This window comes from Rhea americana, unplaced genomic scaffold (assembly GCF_003343005.1).
Source record: "Rhea americana isolate MKP2758 unplaced genomic scaffold, rheAme1 scaffold_134, whole genome shotgun sequence".
Lineage (NCBI taxonomy): Eukaryota > Metazoa > Chordata > Aves > Rheiformes > Rheidae > Rhea > Rhea americana.
In genome coordinates, this window is record NW_028185417.1 from 1,837,039 (window position 1) to 1,863,834 (window position 26,796).

The 26,796-nt window shown below is 39.5% G+C and overlaps 1 protein-coding gene across 1 annotated transcript in view; it reads left to right on the forward strand.

Annotated features, from left to right (window-relative positions):
* ARID1B (AT-rich interaction domain 1B) overlaps window positions 1-15,613 on the forward strand; it is a 337,486-nt gene extending 321,873 nt beyond the window's left edge. The window contains 7 exon segments of the mRNA XM_085297989.1: window positions 660-832; window positions 2,395-2,545; window positions 3,525-3,641; window positions 5,179-5,275; window positions 8,597-9,386; window positions 10,312-10,442; window positions 12,526-15,613. Coding sequence (XP_085154115.1) covers window positions 660-832; window positions 2,395-2,545; window positions 3,525-3,641; window positions 5,179-5,275; window positions 8,597-9,386; window positions 10,312-10,442; window positions 12,526-14,238 — 3,172 coding nt within the window. The 3' untranslated portion in view covers window positions 14,239-15,613.
* Window positions 15,614-26,796: the final 11,183 nt, after the last annotated feature.

Genomic DNA, 26,796 nt, shown 5'->3' on the forward strand with positions numbered 1-26,796 from the left:
AATAATGCAGAAAAGGTAACAACAACCTTTTAAAATCACCTGTAACTGAGAGTCAATTTTCTTCCCACTATGTAAAAATTTTCTTTTGCTTTAAGAATAAATCTGGTAGTTACTAGGGAAACTCCATTTTCTGAGCCAAATTTCTAAGGGCTTTAGAATGAAGTTGGCTGCAGCTAGAAAGGTTATTACCTCTCCATAAAAGTCAAGGATATTAGGAGGTAAATCAAGTGTTACTGTTTAGTCTTTCCTCTAGTAGGAGAACAAGGGGATGCTTGGTAAACTTGAAAGGTAATAAATATGAAATTGATAAAAAAAAGCATTATCATTTTGATACAAGCATATAACTAACCTGTAGAGCTCACTGCCTTAGGGGCAGTGAGGCAAACAGCTTAGGGAAATTCCAAAAAGATTTAGAGTTTTACATGATTAGTAGGGGAGTGCACAGTCCTTTAAGGTAAGTAGCCAGGTGAGCGTGGGAAAAAAACAGAAAGATTTTTTCAATGACTGTGCATTGTAAAAGCTTTTGTATCTTCCTCAGATGTGTGTTGCACTAATCACGGCCAAAGATAGCTTCATGGACTGGAGGTGCTGTAGTCCAGTTTGCTTTCACATTTCTTATGAACACATAATGTTAATGCCTCGTTTTCTTCATCTGCTAGAAACAGTGCAGTGAGCGTGCATGATCCCTTTTCTGACGTAAGCGATTCAGCATTCCCGAAGCGAAACTCCATGACGCCAAATGCACCATACCAGCAGGGAATCAACATGCCAGATATGATGGGAAGGATGCCGTATGAGCCGAATAAAGATCCATTCGGTGGAATGAGAAAAGGTATTTTCTTTGTGGGAGCTTCAGTGTATTCTTCCCAACTTTCACTTGTGCAATCCAGATATCCATATCATCAGAACGAACTCACCAGGGATCTTTGCATACTTACCTAATTTTGTCATTGGTAAGATGGTATCCTTGTAGGAAAAATGGAGGTATAGTGCAGCTGTGTTTCATTCATGTTCGGTCTTCCCCTGCCCCAGCAGAGTCACATTGTGTACTTAACTGAATCCTAAATTGCTTATAGGGATACATTTCAGGAACAACCTTGCAATAATTCATTGGGTTGGTTAGATTTTTTTCACTATGCTTCTTGAATGTAGTAGCTACTTTGCAAATCAGGTGCCATTTCTCAGGGTTAAAATATAAAGCTATGAAGCAATATCACTGGTTGAAGTAAGGCTGAGCTAGAAATTCACTGGGCAGAACTGATCAAGTCTCCTAACCCTCTTTGTCTCAGTTTACAAATTTTTCAGAGTAAGGCTAGGTTTTTTTCGCTTTGACAGCCCTTGGCAAAAGGTGATAAACACACTTGAAGTTGAATTTTTTTAGAAAGCAAAAATAAAATTAATGCAAAAGTTAACTGTGCTTTTGGGTGCTTCACCTACGGATATGTTTGTGGATATTGTAAAATATGCTTAACATGAATCATTCTAGCATATCTTGTATGTAAGAAAGTGGAAGGAAGGAATGCAAGCAAGGCTCACAATGGCTGCAGAGAGAACAGCAGCTGGAGGAGATGAAATTGGGAGGACTGAAAAGGAGCAAAAGGGAGGAATGAGGAGCAGAGGGCCAGAAATCATGAAATATGTGATGAAGTGAGGACATAGTTTGAAAGAGACAGTTGAACTGATGCGACTTAAAAAAAAAAAAAAAAAAAAAAAAAAAAAAACTTTTGTTTAAATCCAAATTTTGCCTGGACTATGGATACTAGTACAACACAGTTGAAGGTTGGGGCAAGTCCCTCTGCTCTAAACTCACTTTAGTTTTCAACTCCACATGAGATTAGGTGAGTTTTTTGCACTTTGCCATACATTTCAGATTTACCTTAAGTAAAAATAGAAATGTCTCAGCCCATACTCCACCCACGTGGAGTATGTATACATGTGCATATGAGAGCTTGGGGGAGYGGGGGGCTGATTCTGACAGCTTTATAATCCAAATGATGAGGAGTTTTTTACCTTCTGTTTTGCAAGATTCGTGCTTGCATTCATATTTRGCATTGTTTGGCGTGAAAAAGAGGCAAGAGAGGGTTCAGTTTCAACTGTGAAGACCATAGGGAAGAAGCTGCCTTGATGCCTGATGATCCCAGTTCCCTAGGATGAGATTACTTTCTTCACTCACAGCTCCTTAATATTCTCACCATTATCTCAGTAGTGGTGCTGCTTCATGTGTTTTCATCACACTCCAGAGGGTTTGTCAGACTCCAGCTAATTCTACTTGGCAGGGTTAGGGATCTGGACATTATTTTAAAATACATCATTTAATAGAACTCAGAAAGATATCTTCAAACACTCAGAATAATATGTTTAATTTGCAGTTCTTCTTTTACCTTACTATTGCAGTGCCTGGAAGCAATGAGCCTTTCATGACCCCTGGACAAATGCCCAACAGTGGAATACAAGATATGTATAATCAGAGTCCATCTGGAGCAATGTCCAACATGAGCATGAGCCAGCGACAGCAGTTCTCTTATGGAAGTGGCTATGACAGGAGGTGAGTCAGTCTTCAGCAAAAARCGAAGCCCATTAGTGGAAGTGATCCTCTCCCCTTCTCATTTTCCTATTGCACCTTGCAGAGAACATAGCAGTCTACATTTCCCACAGCAGCTTACTAAATCACTGGGAGTCAAGCCACTGGTAATGACTGAGCTTAGCTGTTCACGGAAATTAATAAGGAGAGAATCATCACATCTTAGAAGTCTCTCAAGCTGGAGCTGATCAGCAAGTGGGTGTGTTTGACAGCTGCCTTTGGCTGGTTGCTGTGCCGAGCTGTGATGGCCTAAAGTAGCACTTGAGTTAGTCATCTTGCCATGTTTGCAGCTAAACAGTTGTTTGTTGGGCTTTTTATGAAAAACAGAATTCACAGCCTAAATATGTTTGGTTTGTGGTCTGATAGTGAACTGGCTTTGGAGAGTCTGGAGTCTGTTGTCTGAGTTGTAGGGACATCAGTCTTGCAATGTATCCATCAAGATCCTCATAATTTATCTTTCAATGAAGTAAGCAAAAATAAATTTGGTCTCCTTTTGTTTATCCTGGGAAAGGCTTTGGAAAAAAAAATCATAAAATCACTGATGTCTGAGCATTATTATAGCAGACAGAGAGGTTTGTGAATGTTTGGATTATAGTAAGTATTCCAGTAGGTTTTGCAATTATGGCTGTATTCCCACTGTTACTTTCATTAGGCCCTGTACTTTTAAGCTTCACTGTTAGTTTCCTGAGTGTAGCCAAAATAGCACAGTGTGGGTCTTAAAAGTGTAACAGTGGAACAGTTTTCAGTTTGAAGCAGTAGATATATACAATAACACAGTTATAATCATGTTGTTGAACAAGCCACATTGCTGGGGAGTCAGTGAGATTGAGAGTTCCAGTGGAAGTGTTAAGTCAAGAGACTTTTTCCTTAAGGATTTTTATTTTTGGCAATTTTGGAGAGTAAGTGCTTTTTACAGAATGAGGTTTCCTTTGTCATTTTTTAGGTCGGATCATGGGCTGGGTCCTGAAGGCAGTATGGGACCACCTGGTCAAAGCAACATGGTGCCTTCAAACAGTGACCCAAGCATGTATTCTCCTAATCGTTACCCTGGCCAGCAAAGGTGAACATTGATTTCTCTGTTTAATATCTGCAGTAACCAGATAACAAGTGCTAGCAGCTTTTGTGAGAGCACGTAGACAGAATATGCAGCTTCCTGGTGTGCTACTTCTGCTTTGTCTATTTTTATTTAGRTTTTTACTGTTGGCTTAGTTTCCAGGGGGAGGGGGATGTCTTTGGAGAATCAGTTGACCTTGTGCATCCATAGAACTGTAGATGTTAGAAAAGGAGTGTACAAGTTAGCTGGTGTATTTCTCCACCAGCACTGAACTGAACCATTATAGGCCCTAGTTCTCCAGTGCAGCATTAAATGATGGAAATTCTGAAGCCTCTACAACTTGGATTGTGGCTATTCTGTGGCTAAGAAATGTAACATTTAGAAAGTATTCCCGTATATATATGTTTACCTTTACTCAGCTTTATCTTATTGCACGTATCATCTCAGACAACKGTAGAAAATTTCTATCAGTTATATTATTCTTTTAACTGGCACTAGATAGTTTATCTCTGTTCACATCAAAATTATTGAAGATACTGAATAGTTATTGTTTTTCCTCTGGTCAATGAAAAATGTGAGTTTTTGATACCTTTGGAAAAATCAGGTCTCGTTAGTTCTTTTAACATTCTAGATTCCCCAGTCCTCTATTTGTTTCTCTGAGCCTTGATATACTACTTCCATATTTATGCTCAAACTGTAGATGTGTACTCTGGTAGTGACAGAGAGGAACTGCTGACATACTGGTCTGCAATACAATCTTATTTATCAGTCTTAATACTTTCCAAGTGCTTCCTTTCAACTGACACTCTAAAATTAATTAAGATGTGCTAAAAATATTGCAATTGCACTGTAGTGCCCCTCAGAGGTCATAAGGAGCCACAGGTAAGTTTCCAAGAGTAAATTCAACTCTGCCTTTTATACGTATGTTTCATTAGGTAGCTTTAATTAAAAATAACATGAACCTTAGCAGAAACGCAGTTAGTACTGTTTTTACTCAGCAATGATGTGTTTAAATGCTACGTATTGTAACATTAATGATATTTGTACTCAATTTGTGGCATTATGGTCCAAACAGAAGGACAGCTTCACTTTAAATCAGCAATTGACTACTGATTATATTCTTCAGCAATCCAGAAAGTAGTGTTCTTGGAGACCTACTCTTAAAACAGAAGAATTATGACTTGGCACCTTTAAGCTGTAAACCAGACACTTTTCCTACTATGGCTGGTTCCTAACTTTATTGCAGCTGCCTGCCTTTGTTCCCTGCTGACCATACCCTGCTTCCWTCCCTGAATGCTACCCCTAAAACTCTCTGCTGCATCTTCATTGCTCTTCCTTCCTTCTGTCTGCTTTACCCCCTTCCTTCCACTACTAGCTCCAGCAGAGCTTAGTACATTAGGCTCTGGACCTTACCACTCTGTGCCTTAGCTTGTTTCCCCAWGGTGAATATCTTCAAGATGTAAGATCATCACAGCAATTTTGTTTTTCAAGTGACTTGAAAATTCCAGCAGCTCTAAGTGTTGAATTGAATGCTTCCTTTTAGGCATGAACCATATGGGCAGCAATATCCAGGACAAGGACCTCCCTCAGGACAACCACCATATGGAGGGCATCAACCTGGAATGTATCCGCAACAGCAGGTAGGAAAGGGGAAAACAGCTACATTCATAGCATGTATTTAATAGAACATCCCTCCAAAGTTCCCTATACATTCAGAAATCTGTACAATGTATGTCTTTTGGCACAGGGGACTGCTATAGTTCTGGTCAAACTTCAGCAAATCATAGCTCAAATGCATAAGCAATGCACATGCCACTATAGCAAAATGTGTTCATTACACTGGAAGAGTGTAAATTTTAATGGATRTTCTGTGGCTTTGAAGGTGTATCAAATGAATGTCCCAGATTAATAACCAGCAGACTGGGCAAGTATAATTCAAAGGTTAGTAATGTGATGCCGCCCCACTTCCAGAAACAAATATGAAAAGCTGCTTGACTGGCAAAGGTAAGGGCCTCATCAGCTGTCATGCAGCCAAGTGAGCCCACTAGAAAACTGGCACAAAAAAAAACGTGCAATGCTCCCAGTTATTCAGAATGCTGCGGTGGATCATTCTAAATGACTAGATAATGTCAAAGTCCAGATAGTGTCAAAGAATAATCTATCTTTAATATATATCAGATGGTATTAACATATCTGGTAATGATATGTTACAAATGTATGAGAGAATAGAGACATTTGGAGACTTTAGCCTCTCTGCAAAAACAAACTCTATAACATCTTTGAAAATACAAATGATATTAATTAGGAGGATTTCTGTAAGGTGTATTGTTACTACATGTGATTCAGTCTCGTAAGTCAATAACAAAACTCCTCTGACTTCAGCAGGATCAGTTTCATCCTGCATGTGGCTCATTAGGCAGTAATTAATGTTGAAGTGAGCTTTACAAATAGAAAGCATTTCCCTATCTATAATATAAATATCCAAATGTAAGCTAGCTTTCAGCCAATTTCAGACAGAACTTTTCAGTTTAGGATACAGTTTTACTAGGAAATCCGGTAAAATCAGAAGAGATCTTACGTTTTTAGTACAATGTAACCTATCTAAAGTTAATTTCAGAATTGCTTGCATAGCTGTTTTGTTCAAACTACCTCTCAAATAACATAATCAAAAAATGTTTTTTGAGCTAGCAGTTTGAGGTGATTTAGTGAGGAAAGTACAAGGATACATAACATAGAACAGTTTATGAATGTCATACTAATATACATGGGGAATGTATTAACCAAGTGTTCATGTATGCAAAGAGGCAGCTGGAATTTGTAAAATATATATATATGTGTGTGTGTGTGTGTGTGTGTGTATATATATATATACACACATATATATATGTATATATATTTGGCCCAGTTCTCAGTGCTTTGTACAATGGCTCTTGAATGCAAAATGCATTAATGCAGAAAAGCATTGAAGAATGAAGGGCAAGWATCCTGGCCTTGGCCCTTCTTCCCACTCCCATAGTTTTCCCCTTCTTTCCCTGACTAGAGAGTAAGGTTGCCTCTTGCTTATTCTTCCCTTCTATCCCCCTAAATCTCACTGCATAGTCATGCAAGAGGAGTATGAAAATTGGCCCTTTTGAGGCTTCCTGCAGCATGAAAACTAGGGAATGACCTGGGAAGGAGATGTGTGGTGCCTGAACTCCAGGGGCTAATGAGGCCCTTTGACACAGGTTTTTCAATTCCTGTGAGAACGCTCATACCCTAAGAGCTATTACGCAAAAAGTGACCTACATTGGTGTCTTGCTGTCCTCTGTGAGGTCTCCTTAATTCCACTTGCCAGGTGGAAAGAAACGTGTAGTGTGCAGTCCTCTGTCACCTGCTGAAGCTTTACACAGGAGGGAGAGGGAGTTCAGATATATCACTGTGCTCAGCATTTTCCATTGGTTACTATTAGGCATATTGCCACTACATATACAAGGACATTGAATTGCTTTTTTAAAAAAGGCACATGCTTCATTCCTAAGTGTCTATTTTCAGCACTTTGAATCATTTTGGCAAAAACAGGCATCATCTTTTTAGGTGGGGCAACTCCCAAGCCAGCTCTTAATGTATAAATTGGCTGTAAGTGCAGAATTTACCACAGTAACTTATGTAGTGCTGAAAAGAAGCATGGTCTTCATTTCTCAGATAGGGAGARTGCACTATAGCAAGTTAAAAGGAAAAAAAATCCTACGTTCATGCAACACAGTAGTTGTGGTTTTACATGCACCAAAGTTCAAAGATGAGTTTATGATTCCCAGAGCTGTTTTAACTGACCCATATTGAATACATATGGAATTTTATCTGATTTAAACTTTAGTACATTAGTATACATTGTGCAATGTGACTGAGTTAAGGTTTCTGGGGGAGCCATAACTTTGAATTTACTGCAGATCATATATTCAAAAATTGCACATTTAATGCACATTTTTTGCTTCAGAGCACTCAGTGTGGTTTGAACTGTGGAACAAACTCCCACAGGAACTAAGGACCATTGCAAATCTCACCACCTTCTCCTCAAACCACAAGATGTCTTTTCTGTCCTACCTTCTTAAAGATAAACACATACAAGCTTATATGATTTAAAAACAACTCACCTCCTCCCAGAGTAAAACAGCTTACCTCATGCAACATTCCCCCTCTTGAGAGGGTGAGAAAGAGGGAATAAACCATACGTGGCAGTGGTTAGTTGCATTGCTTAATTCATTACTGATTAGCAGTGTGAGAGTGTGTATAAACTGGAGTAGAATATTTGGGTTTGACCATTTCCTAAAATAATCTCATATTAAATTAAGCGTGAACAGGAGGACTTGGGGAGAGGGATGGTTGCTGAAGCAGGACCATGTTCCTGGCAAGTGTGCAAAGAGTAGCAAACATAGCAGAATGTTTTCTCCTACTAGTAAATTTATTTTGTGTAGCTTGTGCTCTGTTGCAACATCCAGTGTTTCAGACATGTATACTTGTGGCATATCTTGGTGTGTTAAAAGTTTATTCAGTGCTGGTCCATGGAAAAGATTAAGTCACTGAGTGGTTTTTGAATTATTTTTAGGAGACTAACCATAAAAAAGAAGTGAAAATATCTTAGTTGGTGAAGACTGGTGCTTTTTCATGCGTGTCATAAGTGACAAATAGAATTTTTTCTGACAGATAGGAACAGAAAGGGAAAGGGAGAAAATGAGAGTAAGCATAAGAAAATTTAGCCCAAGGATAAGTTTCCTTTTAATATTAAGTTATAAGCACAGCAAAACAGAGGCTTAAAAAGAAGGCACTGGATCAAGCCTAACCGTAGCAGTGCAAGCCTGACTGTGGAATCAGCATATTCCCTCCAGAACTGGGAGCCTTCAGCTTTTTAAATGAGCTTTCAGCTAGTGTACTTATATTTATCGGGAGTACAAGTGACAAATTTTCTTTCTAAAAATTCTTTTCAGAACTATAAGCGACACATGGATGGTATGTACGGACCTCCAGCCAAACGCCATGAAGGGGATATGTATAATATGCAGTATGGCAACCAGCAGCAGGAAATGTATAACCAGTACAGCAACGCTTACACTGGGCCCGACAGGAGGCCCATGCAGGGACAGTATCCATATCCATATAACCGTGAGAGGATGCAGGGCCCAGGACAAATGCAGCAGCATGGAATACCTCCTCAGATGATTGGTGGCCCCATGCAGTCGTCATCTTCCAGTGAAGGTCCTCAGCAGAACATGTGGCCAACACGAAATGATATGCCTTATCCTTACCAGAATAGGCAAGGTCCAGGAGGCCCTGCACAGGCCCCACCATATCCAGGGATGAATCGCACTGATGATATGATGGTACCTGACCAGAGAATAAACCACGAGAGTCAGTGGCCTTCTCATGTCAACCAACGGCAGCCTTCTTATATGTCATCTTCAGCCTCCATGCAGCCTATCACTAGACCTCCTCAGTCATCCTACCAGACACCACCCTCTATGCCAAACCACATCTCTAGAGCTCCAAGTCCAGCATCCTTCCAGCGCTCTCTGGAAAACCGTATGTCTCCAAGCAAGTCTCCTTTCCTACCCTCCATGAAGATGCAAAAGGTTATACCCACAGTTCCAGTGTCACAGGTCACAGGACCTCCACCCCAGCCACCACCAATTAGGCGAGAAATTACCTTCCCCCCAGGCTCTGTAGAAGCATCACAACCAGTCTTAAAACCAAGACGAAAGATTACCTCAAAAGATATTGGTAAGCATGAAAACAAAAGCCAAATACAGAAATAGGCAGGAAGAAAGAGACTTCGATTCTGATTTCCATTTTACACTGGAAAAGTATTTTGACAAATATTTAACTTTGGTAACTATAATGTGACTGTGTTCAATAAAAATGTAGTAATATCTGCATCAGTGAGGATGATGGGTAAAACTCAGTCCAGCAGATTTGACATGAAATGAAGGCAATATTTTATATGGAGCCCTGAGGCCTCCAAAATGCACATTTGCATAAAGATCAAGCTTGTTTCAGACTTTCAAATTTCATGTGTTGAAAGGTCCTTCAGAAAGTCTGTTCAGTTGGCAATGTAACATTTATTTGAGCAAAGTTTTCTATATTCTTGTTCCATAGAAGTTCACAATGGATAATACTGTTCTGTTGTGTACTTACAGTCTCTGCCTTCTTTGAATTTTTTCGTTCATTTTTTTTTAAATTCATTTTGAATTTATTCATTCAGTATTATTTGTCATACTTGTTTTTCCCCGTATTTTTTCCCAAGTATCTTCCTGTCTTGAATTCCTGTTACCACATATCACAGATCCAAGCTTCCATTCTTCTGACAGAATATTCTGCTTTTATTTATGAACTGTTTGTTTTACTTAACTTCTCAGAAGTCTGTAAGAACTTTATTTCAGCTTCAGCAAAACCAGGAATGGCCCTGTTTCAGTATGCCCCCAAATTAAGGCAACGCAGCAGTTTTTCTAGAAAAACTGCACAAAGCTAAGTGAAACCATGAAACCACGGTCTTGAACAAGCAGTGTTTATGAACACTCTGCATAACTGAAACAACTTCATTTATATTTTGCATCTTCAGCATGTCATAGTTTATTCTTTGAAAACTCATTAGTGGTCTCCTAGCATGTACTAATGCTGTTTTACTTTCCCTCCTTTCTTTCTGCAGTAACTCCTGAGGCCTGGAGAGTGATGATGTCTCTCAAATCTGGTCTTTTGGCTGAAAGTACCTGGGCGCTAGACACTATTAATATTCTTCTGTATGATGACAGCACTGTTGCTACTTTCAACCTCTCTCAGGTAGGTGGGAAAGCAATATACCTCTCAGCCATCCAAGGAGAGAACATGGAAATAAGACATGTGAGAAAATGCTGAACTCTTATAATTGATCTCTTTAATACAAATGTGAATATCGCAAAACTTCCATTTTTAATGATAACAGTGAGCAACAAGAGATAGCTTTGGGACGTAATAGTGGAAATAATAAGTTTAAATTAAGGGTGCCTCTTGTGAAAAAGACTGTGCAGGAGTATCAGAATTTCAGCAATAGCAAAAGGCTAATGTTGGCACAGGCACATTTCTCATAATATGAGGACAATCCTTACAAAAATAGCAATATGTTAATAATTTAGTTTAACTAGTGTTTCCAAAAAGGGCTTTTCAAAATGTTAAGTTGATTTGAGACTGGTTTGGGGTCACTACTTGTCTTATTTCACTAGTCCAATAGTAGGCTGCTGAAGTTTCTTAATTGCATACATTTTGTTTGGTTTCTCCTTCCAGTAAATTAACTTTGCACAGAAATATCAGATTGACAATTTGAAGACTAAACTCTACTGTCTATACACTGCACACAAGTAACATAGCATTTAACTGTGTATGCTTTTGCCTCACTGCTTGCCAGCATTTCTCAGCCCTGCTCTAACCATTGGCTGTTAAGTGCTAGTAATAGATGGTATGGCAATATAATGTGCATGATATAAAATTTTACACATTAAATATTCAGTTTATCTGCTCTTTGGTTACTAATAGTGTAACTCATGGGAGTTTTTTGTTTGTTTAAGTATAATGACCTTTTTGTTACAGTAGACACAAATTGTATGTTTCATCCCATCTATTTTTAGAAATACAGATAACTATAGCATGATTCATCTCATTCTAAGGTACAGATCTCAAATAGGTCAGGGGAATCATAACCTAAAAATGGCCTATAAAACCATTGATTATAAAAGGAATCCAGATAATTAGGTTAGGTGTGTAGCTGTTACAGGTGTCTGAAATTAAGTGAAGTGCATCTCATGCAAATTCTGCTAGAAATTGCATTAATGCATCCTGTGCAAGTCACGCAGAATACCACACAGACTTTAGATTTTCTTTGGTTACTTTTGCCTTGAACTTGATTTGCACTGGAAGTCATGACTCTGTATGATTATTGATAATTCTTGCAGTTCATAAATGTAAGTTTGTTCTTAATTCTTTTGGAGTTTGGCAGTCATAAGAGAATACAGAACATAGACATGGTCATCTAGCTAAGGGAAACTATATGAAATATTATTTAAATTAACATTGGTGTAAGGACAAAAGGATATGTTTTGCTGAACACCTATTAGCCCACAATTAAAACAACCATTAAAAGTCAGACAATCAGGCTGAATATAGTAACAGCAAAGCATCTTTAATAATAAAGCCACAGAGGGTAAATTAGTATCAAGTCCAACCATTGTCTTTCAGTAAGAAAGTCATTACAAGTTAATTAAGAGGATTAAGCTCAAATGAAAACTGTTTCTAAAGGGTGACTTACAGCACCATGCTCCAATAACAATTTTAAATATTGACAGCATGAAGAAAACTATTCCAATAGAGATGGGATATTAGTCTAGGATGTCAGTAGTTAGAACCAGTCCTGCTAAGTCCCAGAGGCTGGACAGTTGGTTTTAGAGACTGAGAAGCATGGAAGGAGGGGAAGAATATTCATATTGTCAGTTTTAGGCATCTAATAAAAATACAGTTCAGAGAACCAAAATTATTTAGAAATTTGAGTTCTCTGTACAGACAATAAAGAGTATTAGGCACTACCAAGAGGACAGAACAGCTAGGTTAGATGTCTACTGTAGCTTAAAGGAGGAATGTGAATAAAGTTCTGTCCTTCTGGTAACTGTTACAATTTAAACAAATGGCACCGTGATAGTCTGCAGACCAGAAAATATACTCAGTAGATAAAAAATAAAARAATTTGCTTTGATTAGCTTTTGCCATGCAGGATCTAGTCTTAAGTCCAAAGCTAAAGGAGGGAACTATGCACAGATGTACACTTCCCTGTTCCTAATAAAATTCCATGCAGTCAAAAATATGTATCTGATTTTTATGTTCTTTCTTTTCCCCTCAGTTGTCTGGATTTCTTGAGCTTTTGGTAGAATATTTTAGAAAATGCCTGATTGACATTTTTGGAATCCTTATGGAATATGAAGTGGGAGACCCAGGTCATAAAGCACTTGATCACAAAGCAGCCAAGAAAGATGATAACCAGTCCTTGGCAGAGGATACTGGGAAAGAGGAGAACGATGAATGTATTGACTATTTTGATGAAGATGAGGAGGAGGGGGAGGATGAAAAGGTAGAAGGAGAAGAAAAGAGCATTGTTTTTTCCACTCCKGGTGCCATTGCTGATCCAAGTGAGAGGCCAAAACAAGCCAGTAAATTTGACAAGCTGCCAATAAAGATTGTAAAGAAAAATAATCTGTTTGTTGTTGACCGATCTGACAAACTTGGACGTGTTCAGGAATTTGATAGTGGACTTCTCCACTGGCAGCTTGGTGGTGGTGACACGACTGAGCACATCCAGACTCACTTTGAAAGCAAGATGGAGATTCCTCCACGCAGGAAAGCCCCTCCTCCCTTGAATTCTCCAAGCAAAAAGAAGGACCTTGAGGGGAAAGGTGAATCTGAGGAACAACAAGAAAAAAGTATAACAGCTACCATTGATGATGTCCTCTCAGCTCGGCCAGGAGCATTACCTGAAGACTCAAACCCTGGTTCCCAAACAGAGAGCAGTAAATTTCCCTTTGGGATCCATCAAGCCAAAAGCCACCGGAATATTAAACTGCTAGAGGACGAGCCAAGGAGCCGGGATGAGACTCCTCTATGCACCATAACCCACTGGCAAGACTCCTTGGCCAAACGCTGCATCTGTGTGTCAAATATCGTCCGTAGCTTGTCTTTTGTGCCTGGCAATGACACCGAAATGTCCAAACATCCAGGCTTGGTGCTGATTCTGGGAAAGTTGATCCTTCTTCACCATGAGCATCCAGAAAGAAAGCGAGCACCACAGACATATGAAAAAGAGGAAGAGGAGGACAAAGGGGTGGCCTGCAGCAAGGATGAATGGTGGTGGGACTGCCTCGAGGTCTTGAGGGATAATACATTGGTCACATTAGCCAACATTTCTGGGCAGCTAGACTTGTCTGCTTACACAGAAAGCATCTGTTTGCCAATTTTGGATGGCTTGCTGCACTGGATGGTGTGCCCATCTGCGGAGGCACAGGATCCTTTTCCAACCGTGGGGCCCAACTCAGTTCTTTCGCCTCAGAGACTTGTGCTGGAGACCCTGTGTAAGCTCAGTATCCAGGACAATAATGTGGACCTTATCTTGGCCACACCCCCCTTCAGTCGTCAGGAGAAACTCTACGCTACTTTAGTTAGGTACGTCGGGGACCGCAAAAACCCGGTCTGCCGAGAAATGTCCATGGCGCTCTTATCGAACCTTGCCCAGGGGGACACATTAGCAGCAAGGGCAATAGCTGTGCAGAAGGGAAGCATCGGAAACTTGATAAGCTTCCTGGAGGATGGGGTCACTATGGCCCAGTACCAGCAGAGCCAGCATAACCTCATGCACATGCAGCCTCCACCTCTGGAGCCACCTAGCGTAGACATGATGTGCAGGGCAGCCAAGGCCTTGCTGGCCATGGCTAGAGTGGACGAGAACCGCTCAGAATTCCTTTTGCACGAGGGTCGTTTGCTGGATATCTCAATATCTGCTGTCCTGAACTCTCTGGTTGCATCTGTCATCTGTGATGTACTTTTTCAGATTGGGCAGTTATGACATAAGTGAGAAGCCAAGCATGTGTGAGTGGAGATTAGAGGGTCACATATAACTGGCTGTTTTCTGTTCTTGTTTATCCAACGTAGGAAGAAGGAAAAAAAAAGAATCTTTGCTCCTCTGCCCCATTCACTATTTACCAATTGGGAATTAAAGAAATTATTAATTTGAACAGTTATGAAATTAATATTTGCTGTCTATGTGTATAAGTACATCTTTTTATTTTATTTTTTTTAACCAAAGTTGCTGTCTAGTACATTCAAAGGTCACACTTTTTTTTTTCCATAGATTATCCTTTTCAATGTTCTTTTCCATGTTTGTATTGCATATTTTTTGGGAAGCGAACTAGTGACTTTTTAAAAAAAAAATGTTATGGCAAACCATTGTATGATGGAAAAAAATTTCACCACTTTGAAACGAAAAGGTGACAAATTACCAACATACCAAGTTCCTGTGTGTTTTATTTTTTCAAATAAGGAAAAAATATAAAAAAACTTGTATACCATCACCCAAAGCTCTGTGCAATAGAAGATTCTAGTGATGTAGGTGTAGGGGATCAAGGAGGGTGTCAGTCAGTAGTCAAAACTATATACAAAATGATACTGGTTTCTCCACAGGAGAAATGGTTACATTAGGCTAGGAGCAAAACAAAACAAAAAATTCAAGTTAAAAGATTTTTAAACAAAACCTGATGATAAACATCAATTGCTTCCTCACCAGAACTGTCTTGTCTACATCTGTTTTTTTTTTTTTTGACCTTCCACAATGACAGTTCTTCACAATTCCTTTAATCATTTTTTAAAATATTTTTTTATTGCCTAAGGGCCGTGATGTATATAGAAGTTGTACATTAAACATACCCTCATTTTTTTTTTTTTAGTACAAAGTTTTTAGTTTCTTTTTCATGATGTGGTATCTACAAAGTGATAGTAGAACTATTTTTTCTTTCATTTGGGCCATATCTCCAGAAAATAATAAAAAAAAAGAAAAAAGAAAAAACCCAACACAGAAAACCAACAACTGAGGGTAATGTACAAGTTTCTGTATGTATAAAGTCATGCTCTATTTCGGGAGAGCAGCCGATCACAATTTGCTTTATAAATCAAGGTGTGGAAATGGTTACGTATGGATTGATTTAAGAAAATGGTTACCAGTCTACAGACAAAAAAATATATACAGGAAAAAAAGGAAGAAACACAACTTCAAAGATTTTTCAGTGACAAGAATCTGCATTTGTATTTCAAGATAATGTAGTTAAAAAAGAAAAAACTTGATGTAAATTCCTCCTTTTCCTCTGGCTTAATGAATTTCATTTATTCAGTATAAAATCTTTATATGTTCCACATGTTAAGAATAAATGTACATTAAATCTTGTTAAGCACTGTGATGGGTGTTCTTGAATAATGTTGTAGTTGCAATGCGGGGTATCCRAAAGCAAACTAATTCCATAAAGAGCAATAATGATTATTCTCTTTCCCCTACTTTATTATAACCTTCAAAAATACCAATCTGTTGTTCAAGTATTGCAACACCTTGCTCTCCTTTTAGAAAAACCTTCTCAGGTCACAGAGAAGAGTTTTTAATTACTATTTTATAAAACCAGGGAGCCTCAAAGGGGAGGACGTGGTTGGCAAATGACAGTTCTGACTATATGCGGGTATCTAGGCTCGGTGCTATGTTTKGGGGTCTGAAGATGGATGTTAGAGAAAGTGACACAAGATTTTGTTAAAGCAATAACCCTCTTGAAGGAATTATCTGTATTCACTACCTGTAATTCTCTCTGTTGGTTAAAGGTGCGAATACCCCAGCGATGTGGGTATTTAGAATAAACACCCACCCACTTCTAGATACTGTATGTGTCATTGCATACTTACATGGCCTCTCATACTGGGATCTCCCCACTGAAGTGGATCGGGCTTTAACAGAGCACATCCATCATTATAATTGGTGGGAGATGGCCGTTTTGACTTCAGGTATTATTTGGTTTCAGATACATCCACTCTCTTACCTGGTGATATCTTGTTGCTGAATACTGTCGAAGCACTCATTTTTGCTGTTTCATCTTGGATCGTTGACTTTGTTAGTGTGATCATAAAAAGCTAATAATAATCAATTTCTCTGGAATTGCCACATAATTACACTGTTAATGAACGTTCTCCTCTCCTCTCCAATCACAATAGGGAGGTACTGGAAAATCACTACCCCCCTTTGGCAAACTGCCCATCTAGTTCATATACATTGATACAACATGAATATATGGAAGAGAATTTCAGAGACAGGTGAAGTATATACAATTATAAGCCAAGTTTGAAACATGACTCCCTAGTGTCACAGAAAGTAWTTTTTCCTTCTAGCTTTTCTTACGCAGTAATCTCTGCACTGCCACATCACCTGCTGCAGCGGTCTTCCTTTCTCTTGCATAACAACGCGTTCAGAATTATGTGGTGAATTACAACCCACTTGTAACTCTTCATCACAGAAGGAGGCATATTTCAGGAATGATTTTTATGGCTTAATACTAGGCAGTGTAGAAGTAGTAGCCCATACTAAACTTGTTTCTTACCAACATTTTACAACTTGATTTTACCCCATGGATACAAGCAAGCTGTTAAATAAACCCTCAGCTGAGCTACTCTCACCACTTTCTTGTCAAGGACATCTGATGTCCGTTCTTTTTTCTCTCTCCAGCATTCAGACCCAGAGTACCTGGTGAGGGAAGCTACACCTGTGGCAAAACAGATATGATACTGGGAGCTGCCAGAGCTTTAATGTGATTCAGCTCTGCTTTGAACCTCGTTGAACAAACAGGGCAGGGGAAAAGAAGACATGAGGCAACCAGCTACGATAGTCGTATGTAACATTGCCATCGCTCTTCTGGTTAGGCCAGGTAATAAAACTGCCTAACTGGCTGGGGAACCGGAAGGGTGTAAGAAAAAGGTTAATACAGATTCTGCGTGAGTGCAATTTTTTTGCTGTTCATTAGTAGCAAATGATTTAAACCACTAATATAAGAGCACATTTATCAGAAGAAAGACAAAGCAGAGAAACTCCAATTCCCTCTCTTGCCAATGCATGATTGCACTTCTCCCACTAATGCTATTTTAAACCTTAAGAAGGGCTTACACCTTAAGTAAGTCAGACCTGCAAACTTAGTCTATTTTGACTGAATCCTGAATAAATCTGACCTACACTTTGTACAGTTTCTACACAGGACACATCTTCAGTTAAAAAAAAAAAACTCAGAAAACATATGTTTTCCTGAGGATGTGAGCACAGATCCTGTGTGGTGAAGCTGAGAATACTACTACTAAGAAGGTGCAATATAGGAAATTCCAAAAACACAATGACTTATTTAGGGGAAAGCAGCTAATTAGTATTTTAGGCAATAATCAAATCCAAAAATACTTGACTACTACATATTAATAAGCTACCTGTTCTTTTGGCAGGCCCAAGTAATTGCTTATAGATTAAATGAGCAGCAATGAGATATATGGAGTCACTGAATCTCACTGACCTTTAAAATCACTTCAGGAACTGAGGGGACTATCCCTTTTGGCAAGGGAAAAAAAAAATCATTTTGTTCCTTGTTAACCTCATTTCCTACCTTATCTTTCTTTTGCAAAGAAAAAACATCCTGCTCAGAAATACCATGTTTTCAACTACCAGAAAGGAAGGATGCAGAAGAAAAAATTATCTGCATACTTAAAGCCTCTGTACTTTTTCTTCTATCTTCTTTTGCTGTTTCACACCCCAATCAATGAATTCTGTGCCATACACCACTAGTGTAGGTCCATTTTCTTTTCTGCCCTGCAGATGTCCAGAAAATATATTTACTCAGAGAAGTACACAAGAAAATCATAAACCTGTCTTTTACATTAATGACTCCTTTACAACACTTTTACAGTGCAATGCAAAGTATACCTCTTACTTTGCAAATGATATAAAAATGCCTCTTAGTAACAACGAATCAAGTGTAGCTGACATTTGTGACTAAAACACTTCCATGTAGTAAATATCCAGGCATTACAAGGATAAGTGGAAGAAGAAGCTCATTTCTGCCAGTGTGTTAACCTATTCTCACTGTGCTTCAGTTCAGTGTTTCATTGTGAAGCTGCTGTTCAGAGTCATTTGGTAGCAAGGAAATAATCGCCAACTAGCTCCTCCTTCACATGTTTGCAAGGGGAAGAGTTACAAGTACCCCTAGTGCAGAGGGCCAAGCTACCTGGAGCACTGAAAACTGAACTGAGGTTGCACATCACAGGTATAGTTTTGTTAAGAACCTTCATGCTGGTTCATTACTTTGCAAGCAGTAGTAGTGGTGTGCCCTAAAACGCACACACATGCGCACACACATTTACACACACCYCCTCTTGCCTAAACACTGTAGTAACTATTACTACCACAAAAGTCAGTGCTTTATATATTTTAAGTAGGAAGCACAGTCTCAAATTCTGAGAAAAAAAAATCTGCAGAAAGAGATGATGATGATTATTTTTATCACCACAGAACTTCTGCTAATATGCTGGAACCTCCCCGCCCACCTAGCCCCCCCACACACACACACAAACAAACACCACCATCACCACCCCCCCAGGAAGCAGTCCCTGCTGCAAAGAGCCTACACGCTAAGTCATGAACAAATAACCACATACGCTGACAGCAGACAGGAGAAAATGGCAATAAGACCAACAATACATTAACATAAAAGACAAGAACTATTCTTGAGGCAGAATGGAATTATTAAGATTTAGAATGTGGCCCCCACATTACTTAAAAGTTGTTTAATCTTTCTAAGAATAGTTTGTGAAATTTCTGGGGCCTGACCCATTCTGCTTTCTCTGCCTGAAATTCCACATTCCCCACCAGGGCCACTGACTCAGCTGCTCAGCAAGTGCAGCAGCGGAGGCGCTCCCGTAAGCTTTGACTGCTTGTTGCATCACCCAGCTGCCCTCTCTGAGTCGCTCTTCTGCTCTGCTCCAGAGTTGGTTCAGTCCATGTCCTCTCGTTCTGAGAGCACCTCATTGCATCACAGCTTGTGTAAGACATAGATGTCCCAGAAATTTCTTACTGCTATTAGAAAACCAGTGAATGCTTGTGCGAGCTGTATTCTGGCTGAAATGTGCTCCATTGAGAACTAAAAAGATTAAATAAATATCATGAACTGGCATTCCCTTAAGAATCAAGCTGAGGGTTTTTCCCCCCTCTCACAATCTTACCACCATTAATACAAAGTCACTGAACATCGTGGGCTTTGTTACTTCAGAAAATATTACCACAATGCACCTGCAGAGCCATAAGCAGCCACAAGTGACATGTGAAAGAGCCCAGCTGCCACCACCCCCAGGTTCTAGAGAGGGAATGCAACTGTAGCAAGCAAACACCCTGCCTAGCCCAATTTCTTTCTCTCCCATCCCCCAAAGAGATTTTTCAAGGGTGCTTAGGGCTGAAGAAAGCAGAGAAGTGTGAGTGAGGAAAGGGAGAAAACATGGACACTTGCAGAAAGGGAGGCAGAACAGGAAGACAGAGCTAAAGAAAAAGYGTCCTATGTCCCTGCTGCATTGCTCTAGTTTTACATTTAGGTCGTTCCAAAGAAAAAAATAACTAAATCAAGCTAGGGGAATTTGGCATTTCACTGGTAGCTGGGTTAAAGAAAAGTGAAGTGAAAAGGAATTTTAAAAGGAGATGGGGCTGAGGAAGGGGACTGAAATGATGAGGCTCCACATGCAGMTTGGTAAATCTAATAATTACTTAATTACATTTACATTTACCTTTCAAATCCCCAAAACAGAACGAATGGGGAAGGATTAATATTGGCTTCATTGTTAAATTCACCCAAACTTGTTTATTTGTACAGCACTATCAGAAACAGGTTTTCCAAGTCTGGCCACCGCTTCTGTTATTGTGAGGAACTCTGAGTACGGGAGACATCTGTTCTGGACTGCATACCAAGTCTAGCTATTTACATGTCCAACTGGCTTGATTTATGCCTGCAACTATTTATTCTAACAAAAGCCTAAAATGTATTTCATTTCAATGTTGTTGTACTGTGTAAAAACTGTAGGTTTGTRTTTCACAATGTGTTTTAACTGGGCTACATTAATGAAATGGAGGGGCCAGATCTTCAACACTGCTATCCCATTTGCCCTGCATTTGTTAATTTACTCACTCTCTTCGTAATATATATTGCATTTCCATTAATTAAGGATAGTTATTTACATTGAAAGGATGATAGGGGTGGAATTGCCTTGTTAGCAGGGCAAATCCCAAATGGCTCAAGCATCTCTGTAATGTTTATCCAGGTCTGCAAAGAGACTCCTGAAGGACAATCATTCTGACTTTCATTCCACTGCAGAGTATTTTTAAAAAGCAAGTTTACATATAATCATGCCAGGAGTAAGATACATGACTAACATGAAATATTGTTATACTCATGCTAGAAAAAAACTCAACAATATTCCATGATACAATTCTACTTTGCATTTAACAATTTGCTTATCAGTTCTATGCATACATCTGCAACCAAGAAGAGTGAAAGGAAAAAATCCTTACATTTAGAACACGTTTTATGTCAAATTGCAACACAAAACTGCAGAGCCAACTATTAAATCTGCATTTCTGTAAGAGAACTGGAAAAGAAACACTATTCCATCGGTTCTACTAGAAAAGATTTGGGGGTTGATATAAAAGATGAAGTCACTGTACAGAATGAAACAGAGCAATTGAGACATACCAAGATTTAGGTACAACAAGTCTTCATCAGCAGAACTAGCACTATACATTTTATATGCTATTACGGAAAACAGACTTGCATCACCAAGTTCCTCAGTGCCAATATTCTGTGGCCATCTATAAAAGCGTATTTATGTCCTCTGCTCCAACATTAAATACACACTGTGTTTGGTAGTATAGTTTAAATAAATTGCGATATATTCATAGCATGTGCCTTTGTATTGTTACTTCTGAACAGCTTCTCTCTTTAGCAGACCTTTGAATTCTGTAGGTAGGAAGCACCACCTTGTCAAAAAACGAAACAAAAAAAAAAAAAAAAAAAAAAGGACTGGAGTAAAGGCTCCCTGGTTCTGTATCACCATGGGACACTGTGTCACGCTGTGCCTCAGTGTCTTCATCTGCCAAATAAGCATGATGACAGTAATTCTATCCCCCACGAGCTGCTGTAGCTTTGATTAATAGCTGTACTGTGCTTTGGTAACTTTGGATTGAAGGCATCATATCAGATAACTTTCTATACTGCATAACTGTATGAAATTGTGCAAATGAAAAGCCTAATTTCACCCAGGTTTTAGGGCATACGATCTGCATAATGTGACCCCAGAGTACACAGACTTACTGGTTTCTGTTCACAGTGTTATAGAAAAATTTGGTTAATTACCAACAATTAGTTCTGAAGTATGTGGCAGGTGCTTTTAATATAAATCCTTTATATAAAAAAGCATGTATTTCCATAGTTTCCATAGTTTCACATGACTTACTTACTTAAATGCCCTTTCATCCTCCATGTTATGAGGTCATGAATGTTTCACTGGCATATCTCTTAACAGAGTAGTGGAAGAAAAAAAAGTTGTTTTTGCCCCCTCCCCCCCAAACATTTACTCCTTAAGCCTCAGATGTTGCTTCCTTTAAGGGTTAGTACCAAATACRGTGTCCTGGTATTTTAAACAACCGAGTACCCTAGATTTTGTCCATTACTGATACCTTTTATTTATACAGCAGGATTCATTCACTGTGACAGATTTTATAACCAATTCTTGAGACAACAGCATCTCCTCAAGGTTCCTTTCCTGTAGAGTGACTATAACCACAATGATCTCCCAGCCTTATCAGTGTGGAGGTGGCTGAGACAGCCTGTCAAGGAGAAGTGAAGAAGAGAAAAAGGTTTCAAGCTATACAACGTACATTTCTACACCTCTTCAAAAGATGAACATGTTACTTGTGGTAAGCATGACTAACCAACCTTTCCAATCAGCAACTATAACTTCCTCTGCTTTTCTATTATAGGGTCTTTTAAGTAAAGAGAATTTGCTTTAAATATCAATAAAACTGCTAGTGTAAAAGCACTTAAATACATGACCAGTGTACCCTGAGGAAATAACATTATGGCCTCCATAACATCAGCTCAGCCACAGCTGATTCTGCATCCCAAGTGGCTCACACGTATTTACCAATGTAGCATATTCCCAGCTACCAAAAGACACCTATCTTGTCTAGAGAAGTCAAGCCACGGAGCCAAAATACTGAATAGCAGACCATCAGCTTAGGCATATTTTACTTTTTATGTACGGCACAAAGAAGAAAATATTCCTGGATATAATTGTATGGATCAAATCCATTAAAAAGCTTCTTTTAGGCAGGAGACTCTAAGCCCAAACAGAGTGCTCTGAGCCACTGTTCCCATTTCTATCAGCACAAAGAACTATGTTTAATAAAGCACAGCTGCAGCTGGTGCCATTATTTGGACTTGAAAGAAGCTGCACCTAGATACACTGCCTGAAGGGTTGAAGTCAGATTTACTTCACTAGCTGCAGGGGCCTGAATCCTCAGCTGGGGTGAGTCACTGCACTCCTAGTGAAACCCAGAGAGTTACGCTGCTTTGCACCAACAGCAGCRCTTGTACTGTGTATGTGCAGGGAGCTCATTCGTGTACTTAAACTGGTTTTCCACCCATGCAATTTGCTTGACTCCAGTGGAGTGGTTTAAGATCCACACCACCATAAATGGTATATCAGAGCACAAGCAAGCACTCACATCAGAAATGTTTCTGTACGTGCCCACCTCTGTTGCTCTGCAGTTAATACTTGCCTTTTTTGCAAAAAGCACTGTGATACGTTTTGGTATTAATCTTGAAATAAATCCCTATTGTATCAGTTTATCTGCTCTGTACTCCAGAAGCTAGACAGCATGATGGAACTCAATTTTAGCATTTATTCACATAACCTGGGAAATATCAAGAAATTTCTTTTATTAGCTTATTTAATCTTTAGCTGCAGGCAAATATGTTCTTCTGGCTGTGGTCTCATCAGGTGAGATTAGCCTTCCTAGCCTGTTCCTCCCAGAAGTTATCACCTCTCTGCATATCTGACAGCATTACTTCTAGTAGTATAGTTTCTAACCTAATACAGGCAAGGTGAGTTAAGCACTTAATAACACATTCAGGTTTTTGTTTCGCTTTTTCAATCCAGGACAKTTTGACAGCTACTATGACTGCACGATGAAAACACATCTCACAGAGTTATTCACCCATTACCCTATGAAGAATGATTTGTTGCTAGCTGCATACCATCCAGGAGCTGGTTGACTGGATTTACCTCCCAAAATATCCCAATATCCAGCATAAGAAATAGCTGACATGCACTGGAGCTTCAACCCGAGTGCACAAAGCATTGCACAGCTCCTTGCCCAAGGTACAGGCAGAGGACGTGGTGCCAGCATGACAGACTCAAGACAAAAGGACACTGTAAAATATACTGATAAATCATTATGTAATGGAAATCACACAACTCCCAATATAGGCAGTCTAATCTGGGCTCTTTTTGTATAGCTTTAATGTGTGGACCTGCCATTTGTGAAATCATACTGTCTACTTGCAGGAATGGGAGATGAAAGGCTCCCTTTCACCTAGGGAGAGCCACCCAGCAGGCGCTACCAGAAAGATGGTATTTCAGGATCTGGAAGGCCATGTGCATCGTTTTGGACAGCATTGCCATTGAGCAGGTATGGAAAGAAGCTGATAATCCCCAAATTCTATAAACTCGGTGTTTCCTCTCCCTCAGCAGCACTTGTTTCTCCTCCGGACTGAAAGAAATTAGAGGGAAGATCGTTCCTGACTTTGAAATTTTTTATTATTTTCCTCCCCAAGGCAATGAAGCGGGAGGCACAGCGGATAAAAAACAAGCAACTCCCACCTCCACCTCAGCCACAGGTAAAGGGCCCTGCTCTCTACAAGGCTGCCCCGCAGAGCAGCCTTCCGCCCCCCCCCCCTTCTGCACCCTGCGTGGGGATCCCGCCGCGGCAGAGCTCCCCACGGGCAGCGCCTTCTCCCCGCTCCCCGACGGGACGGAGGGCGCCAGGCTCCCGCCGCGCAGCGGCCCCCCCCCGCGCGCGCCTCCCCGCGCGCCTCACCGCGGCGGCCGTTGGGCCGCGCCTTCCAGAACGTTCTCGGCTTGCGGGCGGGCGCCGCGCTCGGCAGCGGCCGCGGGYGGTCCTGGAGCCCGCGGTCGGGGCGGCCCCCACAGAGATAGGGCGATGTTTTACTTTAAGGACCCTTTCTTTGGGAGCCCCTCTTCCCCGAACTCCTGCAGCACAGCGTGGATTTCCCCTTCCCCTGAGCACGCATTTCAGCTGTTCTCCAACATGTAATTCAATTACCATAAGCTCGATTTTACTGTTTAAAATGGTACTTAGGTTTAATGTTTTTCAATACACCTTTGTTATTTGAAATCAATTCATAAAACTCTTTACATGTATTATTTAAATTAACTTTAATTCGAAGCCTTAGCAGAATCAATACTTAGCAGGTTTTTGCAATCTGTCCAAGTCTATTTACATACGGAAAGTACTGCTTCCAGTGTTGCATTTGAGGCAGAAATGGAYGTCATAAATTCCGGGAGTTTTAAGAACCTGAGAGAACCATGGTTTGGAGATGGACAACATCCTACTAASAGACTCCAAAGTGTTCAAGCACATGCAGTGCGCCGCTGGATTTTTTTTAACACGCAAGTGTTACACGACCCTTACCTAGCTTTTTAATGAAATTTCACCAGCTGAGTAACATAAGTGATTTTCTGTAAATCAAAAGCTTTTTTCCAGCAAGAATGGCAGAATGAGGTTAGGGTAATCTTTGGTGCACTGAAAATCAGAAGGCAGGTATAAAAGCTTCAATATCCTTGGAATTTTTTTCCTTTCATTTTAATGTGTTTATTTATGAGGTCTATTTATGACCATTTATGTGTCTATTTATGGCCAAAGGTTTTGTCATCAGCATTTTTTGGTAACCCTGCAATCAGTGCGCTATGTCAGACTTGAGCACATACAAGATCAGTTTGTTATAATTAAAAGAAATTCTTTTCGCTTGTAATGAAAGAAATGAGTAGTATTCAGTCACAGAAAGAACCACTTTATCATCCTTAAACTATAAGAAAATTGCAGTCTTCACCTCATATTTAAATATAACTGATAACACATAATATTTTAAGAGTCTTTTTAAGACCCTTTCAAATCTTAAGTGACTGATAAATTTTATTATGCAACACTCAAAATCAGATAATGCTTTTACTGTAGGAAATTATGAAGAATGCAAGCAGACCAATCATCTAAACAAATTTTCATTTTCTGATTTGTTTGTAGGCAGATGTGTTTGTTAAAGTTAATATTAGCATTATCAGTTGTAAATAATGTAGTCAAAAAGTGCTTTATATTCCTATCTTCCCATATTCCAGTCTTGAGATTTCTGCATGCTGTTTTGAAGAGTCAAACGAATAGTGAATCATTCTGCCATTAATTGTATAGTAGCAGATGATTTGTAATATTTTGACATTTCTGTAGTTCAAGGCATCAGGTAGCCACAGACCCTTTGTCAAGCATATCTTCAATGTTTTTGTTATTTGAAACAAAGCAACACTGCTGTAGGTATATACACAATTTGCATCATTTTGTCTAAGTAAGTAAATAAAAATTTTGCTACAGTAACAAAGATCTTGTGTAAAGGCTCTCCAGTCTCAGATGAGGTTATAAATCAGCCTGACTGCTTTTTATCTGAACTGCTTCTTTGGCAACTTAGTATGAGCTATCATGCAGTGATACGGATCAGTCTTCAGCTCTCCCATGGAGGTTCTGCTTGGATATTGCCTTTCAGCCATGAGGCTTTGTATGGTCTGGCTCTCCTTATAATGCTCTTTGCTAGGCATAAAAAGGTTTGCAGCACTGAGCCTCTGTGTAACTCTTCCTCTCTCTAACCTGAAGAAAAGTTGCCAAGAATGTAGGAGATAYATGGGGCATGAGCTAGTATGTGGCTTGCCAGTTGCCTGCATTTATTCTTAGCTCAATTTCATTGTTTAATTAAGTATGTTAACCTAAACTACCTTTGCAGGAGGCGTCGTACTCACCATGAAGATTGTCGGTAATTTTGAACTTTGAATTGGATAACTCATCCATCACATTAAGAGAACTTCTGTATTTCATTAATTTGTCGTGATAGTGGAGACAGTTGAATCAATCAAACTTTTGCAGAGCAACACTAAGCAAAGATAGCTACACTATATTTTCAGTGCAAAATTTTCATTAAATGAGCTTGAAGAAAGATTTGTGTGATTTTAACTTTGTTTTACTATATTCCAATGAATATTTTCAAGTTTTGAAGCAAGCCTCGTATATAGGCAAAGGTTTCTTTTGTTAAGACACAAGTGGTTACTGCAAGTTCTATTTCTTGTTTCCAATTCTGTAAGTGCTTRTCTGCAATTTTTTCTTTCTCCTGAAAAACTTTGGTATGGGACTGTCAGGTTTTTTTGCAATTTTGATATACTTTCATAAGTGTACATTGTTTCAGTG